Below are 22,389 nucleotides of genomic sequence, written 5' to 3'. Positions count from 1 at the left end.
CCTCAGCCTCCCAAAGTGCTGGGATTATAGGTGTGAGCCGCGACACCCAGCCTACCTACCATGTATACTATTGTTGATTTTTCTTTACTTCAATTCTATTTATTTATTATTGAAAGAAACTTGTGGTTTTGTTTGGTTTGGTTTTGGTTTTTTGAGACCGAGTCTCGGTTTGTCACCCCGGTTGGAGTGCAGTGGCACGATCTCGGCATACCGCAACCTCTGCCTCCCAGGTTCAGGTCATTCTCCTGCCTCAGCCTGAGTAGCTGGTATTACCGGCACATGCCACCACAGCTGGCTAATTTTTATACTTTTAGTATAGACAGGGTTTTACTATGTTGGTCAGGCTGGTAAGAAACTTGTTTTGGGGGTGGGGGAGGTTGTTTGTTTTCTTGCTGCTGCTGTTGTTTTGAGACAAGATCTTGCTCTGTCACCCAGGCTGGAGTTCAGTGATACAATCATAGCTCACTGCAGTCTTAATCTCCTGAGCTCAAATGATTCTCCAGCCTCAGCCTCCACAGTAGCTGGGACTACAGGAGGGTACCACTGTGCCCAACTAATTTTTTTTAATTTTTCTTTTTTTTGTAGAGATGGGGTCTGGCTATGTTGACCAGACTGGTTTTGGACTCTTGGCCTCAAATGTTCCTCCCCCCTCAGCCTCCCAAAGTGCTGGGATTGCAGGCATGAGGCGCTGCTCCTGGCCTGAAGGAAACTTTCTATCAGTAACATAACTGAAAAGCCAATATCACTTGCATGATTATACTGCTATAATCATGCAGTTATATTTCTATAATTAGAAAGCAACCATATGTCTTTCTTTAATGGCTTTGAGGAAAAAAAAGAAAGCAACCATATAAATAAATACAATGAGAGAAAAACAGTGGGGGATTTTTTTATTTGTTTGTTTGAGGTGGAGTTTCACTCTTGTTGCACAGGCTGGAGTGCAATGGTGCGATCTCAGCTCACTGCAACCTCCACCTCCCAGGTTCAAGTGATTCTCCTGCCTCAGCCTCCCGTGTAGCAGGGATTACAGGCACGCACTACCACACCTGGCTAATTTTGTATTTTCAGTAGAGACAGGGTTTCTCCATGTTGGTCAGGCTGGTCTCAAACTTCCGACCTCATGTAATCTGCCTGCCTCAGCCTCCCAAAGTGGTGGGATTACAGGTGTCAGTTATCGTGCCCAGCCTTAAAACAGTGGTTTTAAATTCCAGCTGAAATCTATTGGCTAGAGAAGGTGTTAGACCAGGGACTTGTTCTTGCTGTTCAAAAGATAGACTTGACAGTTATAATAATGAAAGACTGACTTATTAGTACCACCATTAGAAAATCACTGAGATTTTCTTTTCCAGATTTTTGATTTTTTGAAATAGAACAAATCTCTTTTACCAGTGCCATGCAAAGTAGCTAAGAAAGAACCAAGTTAAGTCATGTTTCATCTCATCAGTGGTGTGTACCCCAGCTCATATGGGACATAGCTGCACAGCCAGTGCTTTCTCTTCTTTGAGGCTGGCCTGTTAAGGGCTGGCTCCCAAGAGAGTGGCTTTAGGGAGGAAGAAACTCAGCCCCAGACCCTCACATAGGACAACTGCTAAAAGCTCATATCTTAGAGTCAGACCTGGTTCGAAATCTCAGTTTTACCAGTTGCTTACAGTATCACCTTGGGCAAGTCCTAACTCAAGTTTCCTCATCTACAAAATGGGAATAAAGGTACTACCCTAACAAGTTATCATTAGGTTTAAATGAGCTAGTATTTGTCCTGGGCCTGGTAACTAATACTACAGGCCAGGTTCGGGGTTCACACCTGTAAGCCCAGCAGTTTGAGAAGGTAGAGAGGGGGACTTCTTGAGGCCAAAGGTTCAAGACCAGCCTAGCAACATAGTGAGACCCCCATCTCTACATAATTTTTTTTTGAGGTAGAGTCTCACTCTGTTGCCCAGGCTGGAGTGCAGTGACACAATCTCAGCTCACTGTAACCTTCCACCTCTGGAGTTCAAGCAATTCTCCTGCCTCAGCCTCCCAAGTAGCTGAGATTACAGGCATGTACACCACGCCTGGCCTTTTTTTTTTTTTTTTTTTTTTGTATTTTTAGTAGAGATGGGGCTTCACCATGTTGGCCAGGCTGGTCTTGAATTCCTGACCTCAAGTTATCCACCCACCTTGGCCTCCCAAAGTGCTGGGATTACAGGTGTGAACCACCATGCCCCGCCTTCTATATAAAATGTAAAAATTAGCTGGGCAGGATGGCACATACCTGCAGTCCCAGTTACTTGGGAGGCTGAGACAGGAGAATCACTCGGGCCTAGGAGTTCGAGGTTACAGTGAGCTATGATTGCACCACTGCGCTTCAGCTTGGGTGACATAGCAAGACCTTATCTCTAAAAAAAAAAAAAAAAAAAAAAAAAAAAAATGAAATTCAATACAAACAGTCTCATAATGAGGTTACTGTTGTTGTCTACCCGCAGCCTCCAGGAACTTAAGCTCTGGGTAAAGACACTGCAGCCTGCTGGAGGCAGCAACCTGCTACGAGCCCTGAAGAAGATCTTCACTCTCAAGGGGCTGGATTCCCTGGTGGCCATCCTGAGAAGCTGGTAGGTCTTCTTTCCTAAGCAGGAGACCTACGACACAAAGGGGACTGAAGAACCAAACCATTGCTGGAGAAAAGATTGGCCAGTCACGGTGTCTCATGCCTGTGATTCCAGCACTTTGGCAGGCCAAGGCAGGAGGATTGCTTGAGGCCAGGAGTTTGCAGTAAGCTATGATTGTTTCACTACACTGTATGTAGTTTGGGCAACAGAGTGAGACCCACAGCACTGTAGCCTGGGCCACAGAGTGAGACTCAGATAGGGAAGGGAGGGGAAGGGAAGGGAAGGGAAGGGATGGGAGAGGAACGGAGGAGAAGAAAGGGGAGGGGAGGGGGAGAGGAAGGGAGGAGGCGGGGAGGGGAGGAGGCGGGGAGGGGAGGGGGAGGGAAGGAAGGGAGGGAGGAAGGGGGAGGGGAGGGGAAGGGACGGGAAGGGAGGAGGGAAGGAAAGAAAGGGAGAGGAAAGAAAAGGAGAAAGAAAAGAAAGGGAAGAAAGGAAGAAAGGGGAGGAAGGAAGGAGGGAGGGAGGGGAAGTGAAAACAGGGAAGGAAGGAGAAGGGAAGAGAAATGGACGGAGGGAGGAAAGAAAGAAAGGGAAGGGAGGAAGGAGGGAAGGGAGGAAGTAAGGAAGGGAGAGAGGGAGGGAGAGAGAGAAAAGAAGAGAAAAGAAAAGAGAAAGAAAATCATGACTCTTCACACACACGAGAGGGAAGGATTGCAGTCACAGGCTGCCCATCTGCAGAGGAGGCAGGGAGCCAGGCCTGCAGTCCACCTAGCCCTGCATCCTGCATAGGTGACCTGGGACACAGGTGGCCAGTTAAGAATGGGTAGATGTTCCCTGGGAATTACCATTTTGCTCTGGAATGTTCTCAAAGTGGTCTGACCTAGGTTGCCCGCTTCTCTTCTGCCTTCCCCCCCAGCCCAGATCAGCCTTCTGAAATCCTGTCCGACTACATCCAGCAGTCCACCATGGGAAGAGACCTCATTGTCCACTTAATCACCTACAAATGCGATGATCAGATGCCCCCTGTGAGTGCCTGAGACCCTCTGAGGTGTCCCTTGGCTTTGGCGGTAGTGAGCTGGGCTGGTCTTTGAGGCCCCATGCTTGAACAGGCCCCCAGGCTGTGGGCCAGAACACACCCGTACTTGTGCCTGGTTCTCCCTTTGGTAAAATGGGAAGCTTTGGATAACCGGGCGATTCAGTTAAGGAAAAGGCTTACTGGAGTATTGGTGTTGCGCTAGTGAGGGCTGACCCTGTCCCCATCCCTGCAGGCTGTCCTGAAGAACCTTGCAGAAGCTATTAGCAGCTACTACCACTGCTACAGCCCACAGATGGAGGTAAGCCACGGTGCCAGCAGGCGGCCCCTCTCCTTCGCTCCTTGTTTGCCTCCAAGGTTGTACTCAGGAGATCTAGGCCAGGACCACACTGTACACTTGTTTCTCCTCTTCTCCCTGTCCCCTTCTGTATTCAATGGGGTTACAAAGGTAAAACCAGGTTAGAATTAATATGTGGGAAGAACAGGGACAACCTGAGGTCACAAGAGATGCTTTGGTCAGCCTGTACAATGCATTGATTACGTACCTGGGAGCCCAGAGGCCTTTTAAAACCCTGCCTGCAGAAGCCTCAATCACTCTCCAGTTGCCATTCTTATAGGCCCCAGCCCAGCTCTGTTCCCACCAAAGGACTAAGTCTGAATTGCCTTGATTTTCTCTCCTAGACAAACTCTTGCTATTGCAGGGGACCCACTGCAGAGCGAAATGAGCAATCAATTCTGTACCAATCCATCCATTACTGTCCTCGTCCCAGTTAATAACTAGACATCAGCCACCCCGTGTTCACAAGGGAGGCAACAATTAGCGAACATGTGTGTAGATGTATTTGGAAGATTAAGAAGGCAATCATCTGGTCGCTCTCAGGCTGTGTCTTGCCTACCATTATAACCATGAGTAAATGAGTGTCTGCCTCCCACAAGTGAATACAAAGGTCACCAAGTCCGTCCCCACTTTTCACAGCAGGGAGCCAAGCTCAGACAGCACCCTGTCTTGATACCTCATTGTCTATACTCTTGTCTGTAAGTGACTCAGACTACAGAAGTTAGGAAGGTAAAGTAAATGAAACTGACTGGTTCAAGAATTTTTTTTTTTTTTTTTTTTTTTTTTGAGATGGAGTTCGCTCTTGTTGCCCAGGCTGGAGTGCAATGGCGCCATCTTGGCTCACTGCAACCTCCGCCTCCTTGGTTCAAGCGATTCTCCTGCCTCAGCCTCCCAAGTAGCTGGGATTACAGATGTCTGTCACCATGCTAGGCTAATTTTTGTAGTTTTAGTAGAGACGGGGTTTCACCATATTGTCCAGGCTGGTCTCGAACTCCTGACTTGGTGATCCACCCACCTTAGCCTCCCCTGTGGCTTGACCAGGCACAGTGGCTCATGCCTGTAATCCTAGTGCTTTCGGAGGCCAAGACAGGAGGATCATTTGGGATCAGGAGTTTGAGACTAGCCTAAGCAATATAGCGAGAGCCCATCTCTACAAAAAAATTAAAAATTAGCCTGGCATGGTAGAATGTGGCTGTAGTCTCAGCCACTCGTGAGGCTGATGCCAGAGGATCACTTGAGCCTAGGAGTTCGAGGCTGCTGTGAGCAATGATTGCAGCACTGCCCTCCAGCCTGGGTGACAGAGCAAGACTCTTTCTCTAAAAGTAATAATAAAATACATAAATAATAATTCTACTCATCCTAGTGCGTGTAAAGTATTTCTTTACACTTTCACAGTCAGAAAATCCTTCAGTTGTTTTAAAAACACAGCAGGCCAATTGCACATACAAAGTGTAGCATGTCTGCAGGCTCTGTCTGGCACATGGGTCCTGGTTTATAAGGCCTGGTGGAGAGAGTCTGCCCCTCTGCCTGGGCATTGGCCTGGCTGCTTGCCCCTTCCTGGGTTGGCCCCTGTGGGTAGCCAGGTGATTCTGGATGTCTGATTGCTCTTGCCACCCTTAGCTCTATACCAGCCGGGACGTGGATGAGCTCCTGGCAGAAATTCAGAAGGCCCAGAGCCTCCTTGGCCACATGCAAGCCCTGCAGCAAAGCAGCCTCTGTGAGGAGCTCACCTGCACCATGGAGGAGGTAGGTGGATGCAAATGTCAGTTCTGGGGCCTCCTCCCTGCAGCACTCAGCTGGCCTCATTCCCCTTTCTCACTTGTTCATAGAGGGCACAGCTGCCAGTGCCCATCACTTCCTAAAACAAGGCAAGGCCCACCCTCCATTGCACCCCAGAGCTCTGAGTTGGGTGGGCTGGGTGGGCCCACCATGGTGCCAGAAAGATCTTGGTGGATTTACTAACTGTAAAATGTATTTTGGAGAAAGACCAGCAGGCTTCTGCCATCCCCTCTGTCCTGCCGCTGTCCCCTCCCTTACTCCCAATTTGGAGAATGATGAAAACCTCAACTACCCAGAATAGGCTGCCTTAAAGTCATTCTCATTTCAGCCATGGCTCACACCTGAAATCTTAGTGCTTTGGGAGGCCAAGGCCAGAGGAGCGCTTGAGTCCAGGTGTTCAAGAGCAGCCTGACCAACATGGCAAAACACTGTCTCTACAAAAAATTAAAAAGTTAGCCAGGCACGATGACATGTGCCTGTAGTCCCAGCTACTTGGGAGGCTGAGGTGGGAGGATGATTGAACTTGGGAGACTGAGGCTGCAGTGAGCTATGATAGCACCACTGCACTCCAGCCTGGGCAACAGAGAGAGACCCTGTCTCAAAAAATAATTTTAAAAATATATAAATACAATAATAACAATTAGTATTAGAATTATAATAGTTCTTGGCCAGGTGTGGTGGCTCATGCCTATAATCCCAGCACTTTTCGAGGCTGAAGCAGGTGGATCGCTTGAGGTCAGGAGTTCAAGACCAACCTGGCCAACATGCTGAAACCCTGTCTCTACTAAAAATACAAAAATTAGCCAGACATGGTGGTTGGCACCTGTAATCTCAGCTACTCAGGAGGCTGAATTAGGAGAATCGCTTGAACCCAGGAGGCAGAGGTTGCAGTGAGCCCAGATGGCGCCACTGTACTCCGCTCCAGACTGGGTAAGAGAATAAGACTATCTTAAAAAAAAAAAAAAAAAAAAAAAGAATTATAGCTGGGCGCGGTGGCTCAAGCCTGTAATCCCAGCACTTTGGGAGGCTGAGGCGGGTGGATCACGAGGTCAAGAGATCGAGACCATCCTGGTCAACATGGTGAAACCCCGTCTCTACTAAAAATACAAAATACATCAGCTGGGCATGGTGGCGCGTGCCTGTAATCCCAGCTACTCAGGAGGCTGAGGCAGGAGAATTGCCTGAACCCAGGAGGCGGAGGTTGTGGTGAGCCGAGATCGCGCCATTGCACTCTAGCCTGGGTAACAAGAGCAAAACTCCATCTCAAAAAAAAAGAATTATAATAGTTCTCATTTATTAAATGCTCATTATAAGATAGGCACAATGTTTAATTATTAAATGCACTATCTTAACTGTCTGAGGTAAGTATGTTATTACTTTTTACAGGAAACTGAAGTTAAGAGGTTACATAACTTGCTCAGGATTGCAGAGACAGAAGTAGATTATGGATTGAACCCAGGTCTAAGGCCCAAAACTTTGCCAAGAGTTTCCCAAAACAAAGTGCATGTACCACTTGTAGTTTGCAGGATGATTTTAGGTGTTGCATGATTAATATATTTTTTAAATGGTATCTATTTAAAACTAGCTCATTATGGGCATCATAGATCTTCCTTCTAAAATGGTGAAAGGGAGTGAATTTTTTAAATTAAAATTAATAACTAAAAAGCTTTAATGTTACATGTTGATTCTTTAAAATATTAATAATAATACAGTAATATTCAGATATAGCAAAATTGATGAAGGCAGTGAATCTCTGAAGTTTGGGACTTGCTGTTCTGTGTTTTACTTACACATTCTATGTAATTTAACCTCTCAGAGCCTCCATTCACTTTGTAAATGTGACCACAGGGTGGCCAGATGGGGGCTCCATAAGTTATTTGGTGCAGAAGTTTTTAGTTCTCTGAAACATGGAGGGGCAACCTGTCATCTTGGGGTCCATGATGCTGATCTTCATGATAAGGTTAGGGAAGGAACCAGGAGGATGGGCCACTGTGAGAGCAAGCCAGTTGCTGGGTACACCTCCCTCTTCCCCTGGAAATTCCAGAAATCACCAGGGAAGGGGAGGGGACAGTGGAAGGGAAAGGCAAAACCGCCTTTAATCTACCAGGGAGTGTTTAAGATCTTTCACTTGCAGGGACTAGGTGTAGGGGTGAAGACTGAGGACTTTTAAGCTCTGAAATATGATTGTGTCATGAGGGCTTTCTCATTTCATTTAGATTTCCACAGAGATTGCAAAAGGGCCACTCATAAGCCTCTTGTCTAAACCTCCAAAGCATGACGCTCCTCTCACCATTGAGTTTCCAAACTTGGACAAGACTTCTGCAGAGTGGCTTAAGGTCAATGGTCTGAAAGGTAAATCTCCAAAGAGGGCAGAACCCAGGAACCAGGTGACTGACACCTCGGCGGGCACAGTGGCTCACACCTGCACTCCCAGCACTTTGGGAGACCAATAAGGGAGAATCAGTTGAAGCTAGGGATTTGAGACCAACCTAGGCAACATAGCAAGACCCCATCTCTATTAAAAAAAAAAAAAGTAAAAGTAGCTGCGTATGGTGGTGTGCACCTATAGTCCCACCTACTCAGAGAGGCTGAGGCAGGAGGATAACTTGAGCCCAGGAGTTTGAGGATGCAGCGAGTTATGATCGTGCCACTGCACTCCAACCTGGGTGACAGAGCAAAACCCTGTCTCAATAAAATAAAATAAAAGTCTTGCACCCTTTGAAGCTTCCCAAGCAGTGCCTCCAACCTCACAATTTATTTCTTTTCAGCCAAGAAATTAAGTCTATATCAGGTCCTGGCACCCAATGCATTTTCTCCTGTGGAGGAATTTGTACCTATTCTCCAGAAAACAGTATCATCAACTATCCACGAGGTAATTCAGATTCATAATTCTCTCCAGTCCCCTGCAGGAGAGCTCCCTTCTGGTTTTTCCCACCTTCTTAAATGTTCTGGCAACAAGAATTACCAGGGATTCAGGCTTCCTACCCAGGACCCTAGAATGCACATCAAATCCACTGCAACTGCTGTTTTTCAAAGATCTGAAAATTGAACTTGGGAGGTGGGGCAAGAGGGATAAACCAGGTACCATGGTCACCTCCTTCATGAAGGTTTTCTCCTCCCAACTCAGACAGAACAGACTTGCTCTCTTTATGTCCTTACTGTACCTAATGCAGACTGCTACTATTGCTCCCATAAAGTGTTAATGCATGAATTTTTACATATTTAAATCCCTATCAAGTATGAGGTATACAGAGGGAAAACTCTTCAACTCTCTATACCCTGTTTAGTATGAATAAGAAATCAATGAATGTTTCCTGCATAGCTAATAAGGTAGTTGGAAGGAAAGATGGCAACAAGAAGGAAAAGAATGATGAATGAATGGAAACATGGATGGATGGATAGATGGATGAATAGATGATTAGATGAATGGGTAGGTAAATGGATACATAGATGGATGGATGAGTGGATAGATGGATGAATGGATGGGCAGATGGATGGATAGATGTATGGTAGGTAAATAGATGGATAGACAGATGAATGGACAAGTGGACTGATGGATGGATGGATAGATGGATAAATGGATGAGTGGATAAATTGAAAAGTGGATGGATGGATAGATGGATGAATGGATAAGTGGATGGATGGATGGATGAATAGATGGATGGGCAGGTAAATGGATGATGGGATAGATAGATTGATGGATAGATGGATGGATGGATGAGTGGATGCATGGAATGCATGGATGGGTGAATGGATGAAAATCTGAACAAATGGAAGGACAAAAGAGAAAATGGAAGGATGGATGACAAAATAGAATAAAGGAAAAGTGAAAGGATGAAAGTAGAAATTAAAGTAAGGATGGAAGGAGGGAGGAGGGGAAGGATGGAGAAATGGAAGGAAGGAATAATAGGTGAATAGAAAGATAGTAGAAAGATGGAAGACTGAAAGGAAGAGGAGTAGGGACATGTAGGTCTAGCAATGCGTGGATGAATGGCTAGATGGATGGAGTGATGGACATGATGACTTCGTGGAGGGTGAAAAAACAGGAGGAACAAATTGGATTTTCAAAGCACCTGTAAAGGCCTGTCTGGGTTCCCAAACCTAAGAAGTATATTTTAAGGTCTCCTGTGCTCTCTGTTACTAAAACCGTCCAACCATATCTTCATGACTCTGATGTTCAGAAAAGCCTGATGTTCAGGAAGGCAGCCTGGCTTGCTGTCAGGCATGGTCCATTCCGGGGACCACTCTCTTTAAGGCTTTCTGCTTCCAGCTCCAGACAAGGCAATGACCTGGTGGTGGTGGTGGTGGTGGTGGTGGTAGTGTTGGGGGATGTGTAGTGGAGATGTGGGGGGAGTTCAATCCAACCTCAAATGTGTTCAGACCCCACTTCCCTCTCATGCATCTGATTTGGAGAACCAGTGCCCAAATTAAACTACATATGCTTCTGTCCGCCTGCTCACCCTGCTGCCCGTGCCTGAGTACAGAAGGCAATGATACAGTTTGAATGGCATGATGGGACAGTGAAGAACATTCATGTGGACCCACCCTTCCTCTATGAGTACCAGGTCAGTGACGGGTTCAGTCGGTCAGAAACTAGGGTGCAGGAAGGGGGAATGGGAGGAAGGTCCCCTGGGCTGTGATGTCACCAAGCCATTGACTAAACTCCCTCTTGTGAAGAGGCACTGTGTGCTCCACCTACAGGCCCCCTGGGGCTTTGGCCACCTCCTCCCCAGGCAGGGACCTCAATGCCTTGAAAAAAAAAAAAAACCCTATAATCCTCTGTGGAAAGATCTGCTTGCTCTCCCATTTGATGCAATAAAATACCTTGTGACTCTTCCCTTTCTCTTCTTGTGGCAAATTTGTCCATGATTTAGTGAAATGATTATACTGCCTGGATTCCCAGGGATTTGGCACACCATTCCCTGAAGCCCACCCTGGTACGCCTCAGGTCCCTTGGTTGCTCGGCCTTTGAGCAGCTACTCACTGTGGCCCATGCTTCTGCAGAAACAGCTCAGCAGAACTATGCGGATGTATGAGAGGAGAATCGAGTGGCTGTCCCTGGCCAGCAGAAGAATCTGGGGCACTGTCTGTGAAAAAAGGTAACTTTCTTAAGGAGGGTTTTTACCCTTCGTGGGTCTGGTGTGTGAAATGACCTTTATCTGATTCATGAATACCCTGCTGGTAGCATCAGAAATCATCCCTTAGGTCAGGGATTGACAGTCTCTCAGCAGAGCCCCCAGAGGAGGAAAAAGTCATCACCACCATCATTGATGTTAATAATGTGATAATTGTGTCACTGAGGATTGTTGCAATCCCAGCACTGGGAGGCCAAGGCAGGAAGATCGCTCGAGGCTAAAAGTTTGAAGCCAGACTAGGCAACATAGTGAGACCCTGTCTCTACAAAAAATAAAATAGTTAGCTGAGCATGGTGTTGTACACCTACAGTCCCAGTTACTTAGGAGGCTGACGCAGGAACAGGAGGGTCGCTTGAGCCCAGGGGTTCAAGGCTGTAGTGGGCTATGATCCTGCCTCTGTACTTCAGCCTGGGCAACAGAGGGAGTCCCTGTGTCTGAAAAAAAAAAAAAAAAAAAAAAAAAAAAACCATACACTCTCCCTGGCCAGAGCAAATGGCTCGTGGATGAATGGATCCTCCCACCCAATCAGAGCTGTGCTGTTCTGATTGGCCAGGGTCAAATGCCCATCCCTGAAGCTTGGAGTGGGGTCAGCTTCACTCAACTCACATTGACTGATAGAGGCAGAGGTGTTGCCCAAAGGAAAATCAGGATGCTGTTGCCAGATGTGGTCATGGATGCTGAATTGGAAGAAACCATAGGTATCTATCATGGCCATTATTATGATTCCATACCTTGTTTGATGTATTAACATTTACAAAGTATTATATTTTGTAATACTATACATTTGTTATTATTATTAGAGACAGGGTCTTACTGTGTTGCCCAGGCTGGTCTCAAACTCTTGGCCTCAAGTAATTCTCCTGCCTCAGCCTCCCAACATGTTGGGATTGCAGGCATGAGCTGCTGCACCTGGCCACTATACATCTATTATGTAATTTTGTTCTTGAAGCAACCCTTATGAGAAGTCTTATAAGTAGCTTATAGTTAAACTACTTAAACAAAGATCAGAGAGGTTTTGTGACTTGCCCAAGGCCACACAGCTGGTGGGAAGTGGAACTTGAACCAAGGTCTTCCGGCTGTAAATTCCATGGATTTTCTTTTGCTATCCATAGCTATCTCAAAATGAAAATGGGGCAGGAGGTGGGAACATAAATTTTAAGTAATAAAATGAGAGAAAGACCTACTGAGGCTAGAGATCTTAAAACAGAAAGAGAGCAAACAAAAAGATAAAAATATTTTCCAAGAGGCCCAGATACACCTAATTCCTTATGTTACTTGCTCACCTGGTTTTTGTTTTCCCTACAAAGACCCCAACGTATGGTGGGCGTGGTGGCTCATGCCTGTATTTCCAGTACTTTGAGAGGCCAAGGCAAGAGGCTCATTTGATCACACTACTGTGCTTCAGCCTGGGCAACAGAAAGACAGTCTTAAAAAAAAAGATATACATATATATATATGTATATGTATACATATGTACATATGTGTGTGTATATCCTGATCTATAAAAATATTGAATGCTAATTCTTTAAATCCATGAAAATCATTCTATGAAGTCCCTACCTCTTAAACCATCTCCACCGTCAGGCTTTATTCCATTACAGCATCTCCTGGGAGAGAAGGGGGTTCCATGACCCCCTTTAATCTACCATTGTAAGCCCATCTCTGTTGGCCTAAAACCACAGAGAGGATTTTGGCCAGCTATGAATTTGGCATGCAAAATTCCCCTGGAAAAAAACTTTAAATAGTAAAATGGAACAAAATAAACATTATCTCAGAGATTCAGTTCTCCTCTTAAAGCTCGTGTTTCCTTTTAGGGTGGTTATACTGCTCGACATCTCTGCGACCAATTCCATGTACATTATTCATATCCAGCACTCCCTTCGGCTGCTGCTGGAGGAGCAGCTGTCCAACAAGGACTGCTTCAACCTCATCGCGTACGTGGCTCCTGGCTCCTGAGGGCAAGGGTGGGTCGTGTGTGTTTGGATGCTGTCGCTGGGCTGAGGCTTTGGACATAGCTGGACAACAGATATTGACGTCATGGGCACGCGGCCTCCTAGGATAGCCATCGGTTTATCTGACTTGGATGATCTTGTTCGGGGCATTGAATAATTAAATGGCTACAGGACTGTCCCACTGGGGCGAAGGTGATAAGCGGCCCCAAAACACACTGCTTGATCAACCAGGATAAAGTAATTCAGCCCTTTGGCCCATTTGCCTTCCAAGATGAAATCGGCCGAAGAGAAAAGGAAGTACCCCAGCCAAGCTCTAGTCTCTCAGTCCTCAGCCTGGCTCCAGCAAGCCACACTATTTTCAAATGTTTAGGATTCCAATTCTAAATTTAAATTATATATATAAATTTGGCCAGGTGCAGTGGCTCACCCCTGTAATCCCTGCAACTTGGGAGGCCGAGGCAGGAGAACCACTTGCATCCAGGAGTTTGAGACCAGCCTGGGCAATATAGTGAGATCCCATCTCTGTTTTAATAAATAAATTAAATTATATGTATACATTAAATTATGTGTGTATATATATATATATAAATGATATGCAGTTTTAAAAACTATATAGTTTGGAATTAAATACAACAAAGATCAGAGACGTTTTGAAGTAAGATTTGAACTTCAAAATTATATATAGTTTTAAAAATTATAATATGCATAGTTTTAATATAGTTTAAAAATTATATATTATATATAATTAAATATAGTACATATCTAGTATTTTTAATTTAAAAACTATATAATTTGTTATATAAACAACTATATATTTTGTTGTTTTTTGTTCGTTTGTTTGTTTGACACAGAGTCTCACTCTGTGGCTGCCCAGACTGGAGTGCAGTGGCATGATCTCAGCTCACTGCAGCCTCCGCCTTCTGGGTTCAAGCAATTCTCCTGCCTCAGTCTCCAAGTAGCTGGGACTGTAGACACACGCCACCATACCCAGCTAATCTTTGTATTTCTAGTAAAGACGGGGTTTCGCCATGTTGGCCAGGCTGGTCTCAAACTCCTAACCTCAAGTAATCCACCTGCCTTGGCCTCCCAAAGTGCTGGGATCACAGGCATGAGCCACTGTGCCCAGCCATAAAAACGGTATATATAGTTTTTTAAATTGCATACTATTTTAACTAATAAGGGAAGATAGAGAGAAAAGGAACCCACTTAAAGGGTAGACTTTTATACACAATCTCATACCAAATAGGGCGTTTTCTAAACCTATTAAGTCAACAGTTAATATTAGATATTATTCTGTACTACAGCCCAACCATTCCCTAATACACTCTACAGAAAAACGTTTACGGTAGCATTATAGATGAGGAATTTTGTTTATGTGTCTACCCATTCATTCATTCAGCAGTGTTTCATTGACAGTCTGCCATGAACCAGTCCCTGTGCCAGGCACTGGGGAGATGGGCATGAAGACACACACACCCATCCTCAAGGAACTCACAGCCTAATGGTGGGAGACAGGCATGTTAAGAAGTGCTAAGGCATGTAAAGAGGAAAGAGTGAAGTTGCTCATACAGTAGCTGCCCAGTGGAAGGAGGACATTCTTGCTAAGTATAGAGAGTCTGAAACAGGTAGAGAGGCCCTGGGGGAGAGGAAGTGGGGTGAGTTGGGAATGTGTGGATGTGAGGGGGAAGAATTGTGGGACAAAGTCTCAGAAGAGATGGGTGATGATGAGGTCAAAGCTCAGGGGGAGGAATTAATCTTAAAAGTCCCCCTAGAAAGGGCACAACTTTTCCTCCATAAAGGGTATAAATCCTATTCTCAAGGATCTTCAGGCTGGGCACAGTGGCTCATGACCATAATCCCAGCACTTTGGGAGGCTGAGGTGGGCGGATCACGAGGTCAGGAGTTCGAGCCTAGCCTGGCCAACAAGGTGAAACCCGGTCTCTAATGAAGATACTAAAAAAATTAGCCAGGCATGGTGGCACGTGCCTGTAATCCCAGCTACTCAGGAGACTGAGGCAGGAGAATCGCTCTAACCTGGGAGGTGGAGGTTGCAGTAAGCTGAGATAGCACCATTGCACTCCAGCCTGGGTGACAGAGCGAGACTCCGTCTCAAAATAAAAGGATCTTCAATTCTGTCTTATGAGACAAATGAAACAATGTTGGTTTTCTGGATTTGGAGGTTGGTTTGCTAGTTTTTTGAGACAGGGTCTCACTCTGTTGCCCAGGCTGGAGTGCACTGGCACAATTAGAACTCACTACAGCCTCAGCCTCCTGGACTCAAGTGATCCTCCCCCCTCAGCCTCCTAAGTAGCTAGGTCGACAGGTATGTGCCACCACACCCAGCTAATATTTTATTTGTAGAAATAGGGTCTTGCTATACTGCCCAGGCTAGATGTGTATATATTTTTTCTTTATCAAATCCTGTTGATCACATAGATTTTATTTAAAAACAAAAGCAAAAACTATAGTATGGATAGAGAGGGGAAACGTGTGGTGACGGGGGCCATACTAGGCGAGGTTACAGAAGGGGCCACATGTTGTAGCTCAACACTTCAGAAAGGAAGCTGATCAAAGCTGGCTCACGCTGTGTCTTGGCTCAAGTATGTTGAGACCATATGACCCTCAAGGAAATCTCATGGCTGGCCCAGGCCAGTGACATCCTCATGTTTTAGGGGATCTCATCAGAATTTTGTTCCTCCAAAAGCCTGCAAAGTCCAAAGAGCTGAGCCGCCAGGTGTACCTCCCCACCAGCCTAAGAACAAACTCTCTTTGCTTCTTAAAGGTTTGGAAGCACAATTGAAAGCTGGAGGCCCGAGCTGGTTCCCATGAGTCACGACAATTTACAAAGTGCCTGGCGGTAGGTGACGGGCAGACTTTGTGGGGCTGTGTCTGAGGGAAGGTTTGCAGGCGTTGTTTTCTCTGTCCCCCTCTCCATCAGGAAGTAGTTCTCTAGAATTCCTGAGCCCCAAACACCCATGGGCAGAAATCAAAACACAGCTGCCTCCGTCTGCTGCTCTCCCCACCTGGGCGTCTTCACCTTATGAGAGTGATGACATCAACTCCATCACATCTGAGATGGAAAAGGTTCTTAACTATTCCCAAAAGGTATGCCCTGGGCATGGGCCAAACGCCCTCAGCATGGCCGTTCCTGCCTCCCCAGGTGGGTCCTGAACCTGCGGTGTCAGGGCAGCAGGAACGTGCTGAGCGCCCTGCGGAAGGCTGTGGAAGTGGACTTCAAGGACAAAGATAAACACCAATCGCAGGGAATCTACCTCTTCACTGGGGGCATCCCCGACCAGGATATGGTGGGTAGGCCACGTCCTGGATGTCCGTTATCCTTTGCGGCCTCATTCGTCTTCCCCCAGGTGGATACCTCACCAAGGTTTCTACAGCATTATTTCTAAACCAGTGCTTCAGTGCTTCTCAAACTTTAATGTACAAACAAGCGCCTAAGGATGCTATTAAACTGCAGACCCTGGAGACCAGCCTGGGCAACATAGTGAGACCCCATTTCTACAGATATTTAAAAAATAACCTGCCATGATGGCACATGCCTATAGTCCCAGCTACTCAGGAGGCTGGGGAGGGAGAATCACTTGAGTTCAGGAGCTCAAGACCAGCCTGGGCAACATAGCAAGACCCTGTCTCTAAAAAAAATAAAATTTAAAAAAGTAACCAGGAGTGACTGGGCATGGTGAATTCATGCCTGTAATGCCAGCACTTTGGGAGGCCCTGGCAGGCAGATCACCTGAGGTCAGGAGCTTGAGACCAGCCTGACCAACATGGAGAAACCTTGTCTCTACTGAAAATACAAAATTAGCTGGGTATGGTGGCGCATACCTGTAATCCCAGCTACTCGGGAGGCTGAGGCAGGAGAATCACTTGAACCTGGAAGGTGGAGGTTGCAGTGAGCTGAGATCATGCCATTGCACTCCAGCCTGGGTGACAAGTGTGAAACTCTGTCCCAAAAAATAAATTAATTAATTAACTAGGTGTGATGTCATGTGCCTGTAGTCACAGCTACTTAGGAGGCTGAGGCAGAAGAATTACTTGAGCCCAGGAAGTCAAAGCTGCAGTGAGCTATGATCATGTCCCTGCACTCCAGCCTGGGCAACAGAGTGAGACCTTGTCTCTTTAAAATAAATATACATACATACATAGTGCAGCTCCTGATTCAGTAAGTCTGGGGTGGGGCCTGGGAGTCTGCATTTCTAGCAGGCCCCCAGGGGATGTGGATGCTACTGATCTAGACCACGCCTGGTGTCAGGAGGCTCTCAGGTCCAGCTTCCCGGCCACACTCTGTTAAAATATTGAGAGAAACTGCAACCCAGGCTCATCTTTTTCCATCCTCATGCCAAGGACTAGACCAGGCACAGAGAAGGCCTTGGAAAAACATGACCAGGCTGGGCTGTCCAGAGCCCCGCAGCTTCAAGACCCTCAGCCGTGAGCCCCTCCTGCTTTCTCTTCCCCACCAGCCTACACTCAGCGCCTACATGGCCGAGGCCTGTGGCGGCTGTGACCTCCAGCTGAACGTGTGTCTCTTCTACGTGGGTGAGCCAAAGATGGACACCACGCCCCCTGCCTGCTATGCCAGCCGCACCGACACAGCCACTGCTTACCGAGAGGTCACCCGGGCTGCAGGTGGCCGCTTCCACTGGTTTGGAGACACAGGTACATGAGTGTTTCCTTGTCCCTTCAGCTCATTCCAAATAGTTGTCTCAGCACCAGCATAGCTCCCTTAGACCACAGATGTATTCCAGAAAAGCAGCTTGTAAAAATCACATTTTAAAATGTAAATCTGCTGTTCTGAAGATAGCAGTGATGGTTGCACAACAAAGTGAATGCACTTAATGCCACCAAACTGTATACTTCTTAATGATTGAAATAGTAAGTTTTATGTATATTTTACTGCAATTTTTTTAAGTTAAAAGTAGGTCAGGCGCAGTAGCTCACACCCATAATCCCAGCACTTTGGAAGGCCGAGGCGGCTGGATCACTTGAGGTCAGAAGTTTGAGACCAGCCTGGCCAACACGGTGAAACCCCATCTCTGTTAAAAATACAAAAAATTGGCCAGGCGTGGTGGCACACACCTGTAGTCCCAGCTACTTGGGAGGCTGAGGCAGGAGAATCACTTGAACCCAGGAAGTGGGGGTTGCAATGAGCAGAGGTCATGCCACTACACTCTAGCCTGGATGATATGGCAAGACTCTGTCTCAAAAGAAAAAAAAAAAAAAGTGGCCGGGCGCGGTGGCTCAAGCCTGTAATCCCAGCACTTTGGGAGGCCGAGGCGGGTGGATCACGAGGTCAAGAGATCGAGACCATCCTAGTCAACATGGTGAAACCCCGTCTCTACTAAAAATACAAAAAATTAGCTGGGCATGGTGGCGGGTGCCTGTAATCCCAGCTACTCAGGAGGCTGAGGCAGGAGAATTGCCTGAACCCAGGAGGCGGAGGTTGCGGTGAGCCGAGATCGCGCCATTGCACTCCAGCCTGGGCAACAAGAGCGAAACTCCGTCTCAAAAAAAAAAAAAAAAGTAAAACTCTAACAGTATATTATGGGTCAGATGGTGGCTCACATCTGTAATCTCAGCAACTTTGGAAAGTCGAGGCAAGCAGATTGCTTGAGGCCAGTTCGAGACCATCCTGGATAACATAGCAAGACTCCACCTCTACAGGAAAAATTAAAAATTAAAAACATATATATTTTAGAATGTCATAGAATGTCAGAGTTAGAAGGCACCCTAAACATCCCTCAGATTGTTTTTTGAAGGGTGGTATGTTCACAGCACATGGTTGGCAAGGTAGTTGTACATGGTACACAAAACAACATTTTTTTCTTAGAGACAGGGTCTCCCTCTGTCACCCAGGCTGGAGTGCAATGGTGCCGTCATAGTTCACTGCTGCCTCGACCTCCTGAACTCAAATAATCCTCCCACCCCAGCCTCCTGAGTAGCTGGGACTACAGGTCCACCACCACACCTGACTATTTTTAAAAATTTTTTGGTAGAGAAGGGGGTCTCACTATGTTGCCCAGGCTGGTCTCGAACTCCCAACCTCAAGCAATCCTCCCTCCTCAGCCTCCCAAAGTACTGGGATTACAAGAGTGTGAGCTACCACGCCCAGCCCTCGAGTCACCTCCAGGTGGCTTTCTAGTATCCAGATGATGCGGACACCTGCCAGGATCCACACCCTGTCTCCCATGCTCACGAAGTGTTTTGTTTCCAGGCATTTATGAGAGTGATGACATCAACTCCATCATGTCTGAGATGGAAAAGGCTCTCAACTACTCCCAAAAGGTATTCCCTGGGCGAGGGCCAATGACCGCAGTGCCTTCTGTATTCATTTCCTGGGGCTACTATAACTGCTACAAACTGGGCAGTTTAAAACAGCAACCATTGATTCTCTCACTTCCAGAGGCTAGAAGTCCGAAATCAAGGTGTCAGCAGGGCCAGGCTCCTTCTGAAGGCTCTGGGTAGAATCTTTCCTTGCCCCTTCCTGGCTTCTGGTAGCAATTGGTGTTTGGTGGTGGTTGTTATTATTGTTTTAATTGCACTGGTTGTTCTCTTAAAATGGCAAGGAAGACTTTTCTTAAGACTATTGCAATAGGGGAGAGAGACTGAACTCAACTCCAAATAATAGCAAAGCAGCTGGAGATTTACAGCCAATGAGCAGAGGTGCTGGATGGAATATTACTAAGAGAACAGGAGAGATATGATAGGTAAAAGGATTCTTACTAAACAGGGCTCTTGCTAAGGGCAGACCAAAGGCTTAGACATCAAAAACAGAGCTGGGCACAGCGCCTCACACCTGTAATCCAGCACTTTGGGAGGCTGAAGCAGGCAGATTGCTGGAACCCAGGAATTTGAGACCAGCCTGGACAGCACGGCAAAACCCCATCAGTGTTAAAGAGGTTTTTTTTTTTTTTTTTTTTTTTGAGGCAGAGTTTCGCTCTTGTTACCCAGGCTGGAGTGTAATGGCGCGATCTCGGCTCACCACAACCTCTGCCTCCTGGGTTCAGGCAATTCTCCTGCCTTGGCCTCCTGAGTAGGTGGGATTACAGATACGCGCCACCATGCCCAGCTAATATTTTGTATTTTTAGTAGAGACAGGATTTCACCATGTTGACCAGGATGGTCTCGATCTCTTGACCTCGTGATCCACCCGCCTCAGCCTCCCAAAGTGCTGCGATTACAGGCTTGAGCCACTGCGCCCAGCCTAAATAATTTTTTAACATCATTTTTTAATACTGACTGGGAGTGGTGGCTCATGCCTGTAATCCCAGCACTTTGAGAGACTGAGGTGGGCAGATCACAAGGTCAAGAGATCGAGACCACCCTGGCCAACATAGTGACACCTCGTCTCTACTAAATACAAAAATTAGCTGGGCGTGGTGGCAGGCACCTGTAGTCCCAGCTACTTAGGAGGCTGAGGCAGGAGAATCACTTGAATCCAGGAGGCAGATGTTGCAATGAGCGGAGTTTGAGCCACTGCACTCCAGCCTGGTGACAAAGTGAGACTCCATCTCAAAAAAAAAAGATATCTCAGATGGGAGATGAAGAACTTGATTGGATATCAAGGTTGGGACAGGTCTCACTAGACTGACTTAACAGAATTCTTTGCCAGAACTGAGTTCAGCAGGCCAAGGTCAAGGCCTCATTGAGAAGATGGTTTAGAGGAACCTGGCTAAAGTTTGGTCAGAGAGGGAGTCTTTGTCACCAGCAATCTCTGGCATGCCTTGGCTTGAGGAGCACAGCTCCAGTCTCTGCCTCTGTCTGCGCATGGCTCTTTTTCCTCCAGCTGTGTCCCTTCTCCTCTCACATGGACAATCAGATTAGATCAGGGGCCCACCCTACCCCAATGTGACCTCACCCTAATTTATATATTTATTACATCTGCAAAGACCCTATTTCTATGTAAGGACACATGCACAGGTCCTGGGGGTTCAGACTTCAACATGTCCTTTTGGGGGATGCACCTCATCCCACGTCGGCTTCCCCCCTCGTGTCCTAATCCACTGAGACCCAAGGTTGCAGAGAAAACGAGGGTCTCCTAGAAGCCATTGGTTTTAGGTCTGTATGCTGCGCGTCCTGGCCTCCTTTGGTTCCTTGAACACATCAAGCTCATTGCTAAACTCATTCCTAAGCTCAGGGCCTTTGCACCTGCTCTTTCCTCTGTCCTTCGCATCCCAGACCTTCCATGGCTTGCTCTTTGTTATTAGTTAGGGTTTTTTGTTGTTTTTGGTTTTGGGTTTTTTGGGGGGTTTTTTGTTTGTTTGTTTGTTTGAGATGGAGTCTCACTCTGTCACCCAGGCTAGAGTGCAGTGGTGCAATCTTGGCTCACTGCAACCTCCACCTCCCGAGTTCAAGCAATTTTCCTGTCTCAGCCTCCCAAGCAGCTGGAATTACAGGTGCCCGCCACCACACCCGGCTAATTTTTGTGGGTTTTTTTTTTTTTTTTTTTTTTAGCACAGACAGGGTTTCACCTTGTTGGTCAGGCTGGTCTCCAACTCCTGACCTCAGGTGATCCACCTGCCTCAGCCTCCCAAAGTCTTAGATTACAGGCAGGAGCCACTGCACCCAGCCTGTTAGTTTAGACCAGTAAAATGTTACTTCCACAGAGAGGGGAGTTGAGCAGGACAAGATACAATGAGAGAGGTAGGGTGGCTAGGGGCCAGATCACGTGAAGAGCAATGAATAAGGAAGAATTCCCCAGACTCGCAAGTGATTGAACGTGCAGTGTGAGAGAGTCAGTCCCATGGTCCTGACTGGGGCATGCAGGAGATAATGATACCATTGACCAAGATCGGGAAGACAGGAGAAAGAACCCATGGAAGGATGGGGAGGTGCAGGGAAGGCAGGTCTGGGACAGGGTGTTTGTGGAGCCTGCGAGATAGCAAGTGAGGGTGCCCGAGAGGCAGGTGAGAAAAGACATGGCTGGAGATGGAGATCTGGGGCAGTTTAAGCTGCAGTGATGGACAGAGAGTGCGTAGCAAGGCCATAGTCAAGGCAGTAGAGTGGAGGAGACTCCTGGACTGTGAAGGAGACTCCTGGACTCCACCACTTGCAGAACGACTCACCTCCCAGACTGGATTTGTGGACTCCTGGGAGGGCAAGGCCATGTCTCCACCTTCTATTCCTCTGTGGCCACTGGATCTGCAGATGTGTGGCTCCACCTGCGTGCCTGCACTGTCTTCCCTGAAAGGGGCCCTTTGGGTGCTTTTTAAATATCCCTTCCAGGCAGGGCACGGTGGCTCACACCTGTAATCCCAACACTTTGGGAGGCCGAAGTGGGTAGATCCTGAGATCAGGAGATTGAGACTTGCCATGCGTATGTGGCCAGGCGAGGACATCCTGGCCAACATGGTGTAACCCTGAACCCTGTCTCTACTAAAAAAAAAAATTTTTTAAATAATTAGTTGGGTGTGGTGGCACATGCCTGTAATCCCAGCTACGTGGGAGGCTGAGGCAGGAGAATCACTTGAATCCAGGAGGCAGAGATTGCAGTGAGCCAGGATCGCACCACTGCACTCCAGCCTGGCGACAGAGCAAGACTCAGATAAATGAGTAA

The 22,389-nt window shown here is 46.9% G+C and overlaps 1 protein-coding gene across 4 annotated transcripts in view; it reads left to right on the top strand.

Moving 5' to 3' along the window:
• Positions 1 to 22,389, top strand: part of VWA3A (von Willebrand factor A domain containing 3A) — a 67,559-nt gene that overhangs the window by 25,495 nt on the left and 19,675 nt on the right. For all 4 annotated transcript variants that reach the window (XM_074381949.1, XM_039478452.2, XM_074381950.1 and 1 more), the window contains exons 8-20: positions 2,463 to 2,588; positions 3,502 to 3,610; positions 3,854 to 3,919; positions 5,576 to 5,701; positions 7,951 to 8,086; positions 8,503 to 8,606; positions 10,219 to 10,299; positions 10,739 to 10,833; positions 12,684 to 12,803; positions 15,604 to 15,678; positions 15,982 to 16,126; positions 17,297 to 17,492; positions 19,048 to 19,118. In XM_074381949.1, coding sequence (XP_074238050.1) covers positions 2,463 to 2,588; positions 3,502 to 3,610; positions 3,854 to 3,919; positions 5,576 to 5,701; positions 7,951 to 8,086; positions 8,503 to 8,606; positions 10,219 to 10,299; positions 10,739 to 10,833; positions 12,684 to 12,803; positions 15,604 to 15,678; positions 15,982 to 16,126; positions 17,297 to 17,492; positions 19,048 to 19,118 — 1,450 coding nt within the window. The remainder of the gene's footprint in view (positions 1 to 2,462; positions 2,589 to 3,501; positions 3,611 to 3,853; positions 3,920 to 5,575; positions 5,702 to 7,950; positions 8,087 to 8,502; positions 8,607 to 10,218; positions 10,300 to 10,738; positions 10,834 to 12,683; positions 12,804 to 15,603; positions 15,679 to 15,981; positions 16,127 to 17,296; positions 17,493 to 19,047; positions 19,119 to 22,389) is intronic.

This window comes from Saimiri boliviensis, chromosome 12 (assembly GCF_048565385.1).
Source record: "Saimiri boliviensis isolate mSaiBol1 chromosome 12, mSaiBol1.pri, whole genome shotgun sequence".
Lineage (NCBI taxonomy): Eukaryota > Metazoa > Chordata > Mammalia > Primates > Cebidae > Saimiri > Saimiri boliviensis.
This window is presented reverse-complemented; position numbering and strand designations above follow the sequence as displayed.